General features: G+C 49.9%; 1 protein-coding gene across 2 annotated transcripts in view; it reads right to left on the bottom strand.

Annotated features, from left to right (window-relative positions):
- The window catches only part of PLEKHA4 (pleckstrin homology domain containing, family A (phosphoinositide binding specific) member 4), a 32,119-nt gene that overhangs the window by 9,876 nt on the left and 18,616 nt on the right, over positions 1-3,627 (bottom strand). For both annotated transcript variants that reach the window (XM_011979346.1, XM_011979347.1), the window contains one exon: positions 268-408. In XM_011979346.1, the coding sequence (XP_011834736.1) occupies positions 268-408 (141 nt within the window). The remainder of the gene's footprint in view (positions 1-267; positions 409-3,627) is intronic.

The following is a 3,627-nucleotide window of genomic DNA, read 5'->3' as shown; positions in this document are numbered from 1 at the left end:
CTTGAACCCAGGAGGCGGAGGTTGCAGTGAGCCAAGATCGCACCACTGGACTCTAGCCTGGGTGACAGAGTAAGACTCTTTCTCAAAAAAAAAAAAAAAAAAACACCCAAAAAACAAAGAAAAACAAAGGCTTCCAGAAATTAGGACACTTGCGCAAGATGGGTTAGCTGATCAAGGAAGAATTAAAGAGGTGGGTGGGGAATAGACTGAGCCAAGGACAGGTGGGACAGAGAGGTAGGGGTGGAGAGAGAGTTGTGTGCATCTTACCTCCCTCTCTGAGGACTCCTCGCCCTGGAGCACGGGAGATGGGGAGTCAGGCTCAGGGTGTGGGGGCGGTTTCTGGGGGCCACCCAGACCTGCCAGCGTGTCTTCCACCATCCACAGCTGCTGCTGAGCGGACACTCTGTCCTGCGGGGAGGAAAGGAATTTGTTACTTAAAGGTGGGAAAACGCAGGAGGGTTTCAGCTAATAGGCCCCTGCAAAGGTCTGAAATCAGCTGGGCTATATTTATGGAGTTGGTTTTTTTTTTTTCCCATGTGGTTATCTAGATGAATTGAAAAAGCTGTCTTTTGGCCAGGCATGGTGGCTCACGCCTGTAATCCCAGCATTTTGGGAGGCCGAGGCGGGTGGATCACCTGAGATCAGGAGTTCAAGACCAACCTGGCCAACATGGTGAAACCCCCTGTCTATTAAAAGTACAAAAAAATTAGCCAGGGGTGGTAGTGGGTGTCTGTGATCCGAGCTACTCGGGAGGCTGAGGCAGGAGAATCGCTTGAACCCAGGAGGTGGAGGTTGCAATGAACTGAGATCGCACCACTGCACTCCAGCCTGGGCGACAGAGCAAGCCACTGTCTCGGAAAAGAAAAAAAAAAGAAAAAGAAAAAACTCCTTTCCTTCTATGTTGTTTTACTGTGTTACATCTGTTGTAAATAGGTGACCATACAAATATATGAGAGTCTGTTCTTTTTGTTTGTTTTTGGAGAGGGTCTCTCCCTCTGTCACCCAGGCTGGTGTGCAATGACTGGATCATAGCTCACTGCATCCTCGAACTCCTGGGCTCAAGCGATCCTTCCGTCTCAGCCTCCTCACTAACTGGGACCACAGGCTTGCATCACCAGGCCCAACTAATTTTTTCTTTTTTATTTTTAGTAGAGACGGAGTTTCACCATGTTGCCCGGGCTAGCCTCAAACTCCTGGGCTCAGGTGATCCGCCTGCCTCATCCTCCCAAAGTGCTGGGATTACAGGCGTGAGCCACTGCACCTGGCATGGGTCTGTTTTTGGCAAGTCTGCGTTTTAGGATCAAGTGGGAGAAGCTTAGAGTAAGAAGATGCATCTGGCATCAATGCTTTTTTTTTTTTTTTTTTTTTTGGAAGATGCAGTCTCTGCCTGTCACCCAGGCTGGAGTGCAGTGGCACGATCTCGGCTCACTGCAACCTCCGCCTCCCAGGTTCAAGCGATTCTCCTGCCTCAGCCTCCTGAGTAGCTGGGATTACGGGTGCATGCCACCACGCCCAGCTAATTTTTTTGTATTTTTAGTAGAGACAGGGTTTCACCATGTTGGTCAGGCTGATCTCGAACTGCTGATCTCGAACTCCTGGCCTCGTGATCCGCCCACCTTGGCCTCCCAAAGTGCTGGGATTGGGATTACAGGCATGAGCCACTGCACCTGGCCTGTTTTGGGATCTTTTTTGAAACAGGGCCTTTTTCTGTAACCCAGGCTGGAGTGCAGTGGTGCAATCATAGCTCATTGTACACTCAAACTTCTGGGCTCAATCCTTCCACCTCAGCCTCCCCAGTAGCTGGGACCACAGGCCCACGCCACCATGCCCTGCTTAGGTGTTGATTCTGTTTTTGTTTTTTTGTTGTTGTTTCTTTGTTTTTTGTTTTGAGACAGAGTCTCGCTCCGTCACCCAGGCTGGAGTATAATGGTGTGATCTCGGCTCACTGAAACCTCCGCCTCCCAAGTTCAAGCAATTCTCCTGCCTCAGTCTCCCAAGTAGCTGGGACTACAGATGCACGCCACCACACCCAGCTAATTTTTTGTATTTTAGTGGAGACGGGGTTTCACTGTGTTGCCGAGGTGGGTCTCAAACTCCTGAACTCAGGCAATCCGCCCACCTCGGCCTCCCAAAGTGTTAGGATTACAGGCGTGAGCCAACGCGCCCGACCTTTTTTTTTTTTGAGACCAAGTCTCCCTCTGTCACCCAGGCTGGAGTGCAGTGGTGCAGTGGCACGTGATCTCAGCTTACTGCAACCTGTGCCTCCCAGGTTCAAGCGATTCTCTCGTGCCTCAGCCTCCTGAGTAGCTGGGACTACAGGCGTGCACCAGCACACACAGCAAATTTTTGTATTTTTAGTAGAGACAGGGTTTCACCATGTTCGTCAGGTTGGTCTCGAACTCCTGACCTCAAGTGATCCACCTGTCTTGGCCTCCCAAAGTGCTGGGACTACAGGCGTGAGCCAACGTGCCCGGCCGTGTCAATGTTTTTATAGATACATGATTTATAACTTGATGGCTAGACTTAAGAGTGAAGAAGCAGGTCTGAGGCTAAGCAATGAGGTTTACATTTTAGGAGCAGAGCTTGCACTAAGGGAAAGGGTTTAGAACTATAACTCCAGAGGATAAATTTAACAGCAAAAGTCAGGATGCGGGATGCAAGAGATGAACTTGCAAGATGGAAGAAAGGGTGAGGGTTGGATCTTTGCTAGTGAGAGAATGACTTCAGAGGAGAGATTTAGAACCAGGGGAGAGAGCAGCTCTGGATCTGAAAGTAGGTATTAAAATGAAAGGCATTGGCCAGGCGTGGTGGCTCATGCCTGTAATCCCAGTACTTTGGGAGGCCGAGGCGGGCACATCAGAAGGTCAGGAGTTCGAGACCAGCCTAACAAACATAGTGAAACCCCGTTTCTACTAAAAATACAAAAATTAGCTGGGCGTGGTGGCGGGCACCTGTAGTCCCAGCTACTCAGGAAGCTGAGGCAGGAGAATTGCTTGAACCCGGGAGGCGGAGGTTGCAGTGAACCGAGATTGCACCACTGCACTCCAGCCTGGCAACACAGCGAGACTCCGTCTCATAAAAAATAAATAAATAAATAAATAGAGGGGCTGAAAGTAGGCATTAAAACAAAAGGCATTGGCCAGGCGCGGTGGCTCACGCCTATAATCCCAGCTCTTTGGGAGGCTGAGGCGGGCGGATCATGAAGTCAAGAGATCTAGACCATCCTGGCCAACATGGTGAAACCCCATCTCTGCTAAAAATACAAAAATTAGCTGAGCATGGTGGCGCACACCTGCAGTCTCAGCTACTTGGGAGGCTGAGGCAGGAGAATTGCTTGAACCTGGGAGGCGGAGGTTGCAGTGAGTTGAGATTGTGTCACTGCACTCTAGCCTGGAGACAGAGCAAGACTCCATCTCAAAATAAATAAGTAAATAAAATAAAAAATAAAAGAAGGGCTGGGTGCGGTGGCTCACGCCTGTAATCTCAGCACTTTGGGAGGCCGAGGCCGGTGTATCACCTGAGGTTGTGAGTTCAAGACCAGCTGGACCAACATGGAGAAATCCTGTCTCTACTAAAACTACAAAATTAGCTGGGCATGATGGCACATGCCTGTAATCCCAGCTACTC

Source organism: Mandrillus leucophaeus, unplaced genomic scaffold, assembly GCF_000951045.1.
Source record: "Mandrillus leucophaeus isolate KB7577 unplaced genomic scaffold, Mleu.le_1.0 Scaffold200, whole genome shotgun sequence".
Taxonomy (NCBI): Eukaryota; Metazoa; Chordata; class Mammalia; order Primates; family Cercopithecidae; genus Mandrillus; species Mandrillus leucophaeus.
This window is presented reverse-complemented; position numbering and strand designations above follow the sequence as displayed.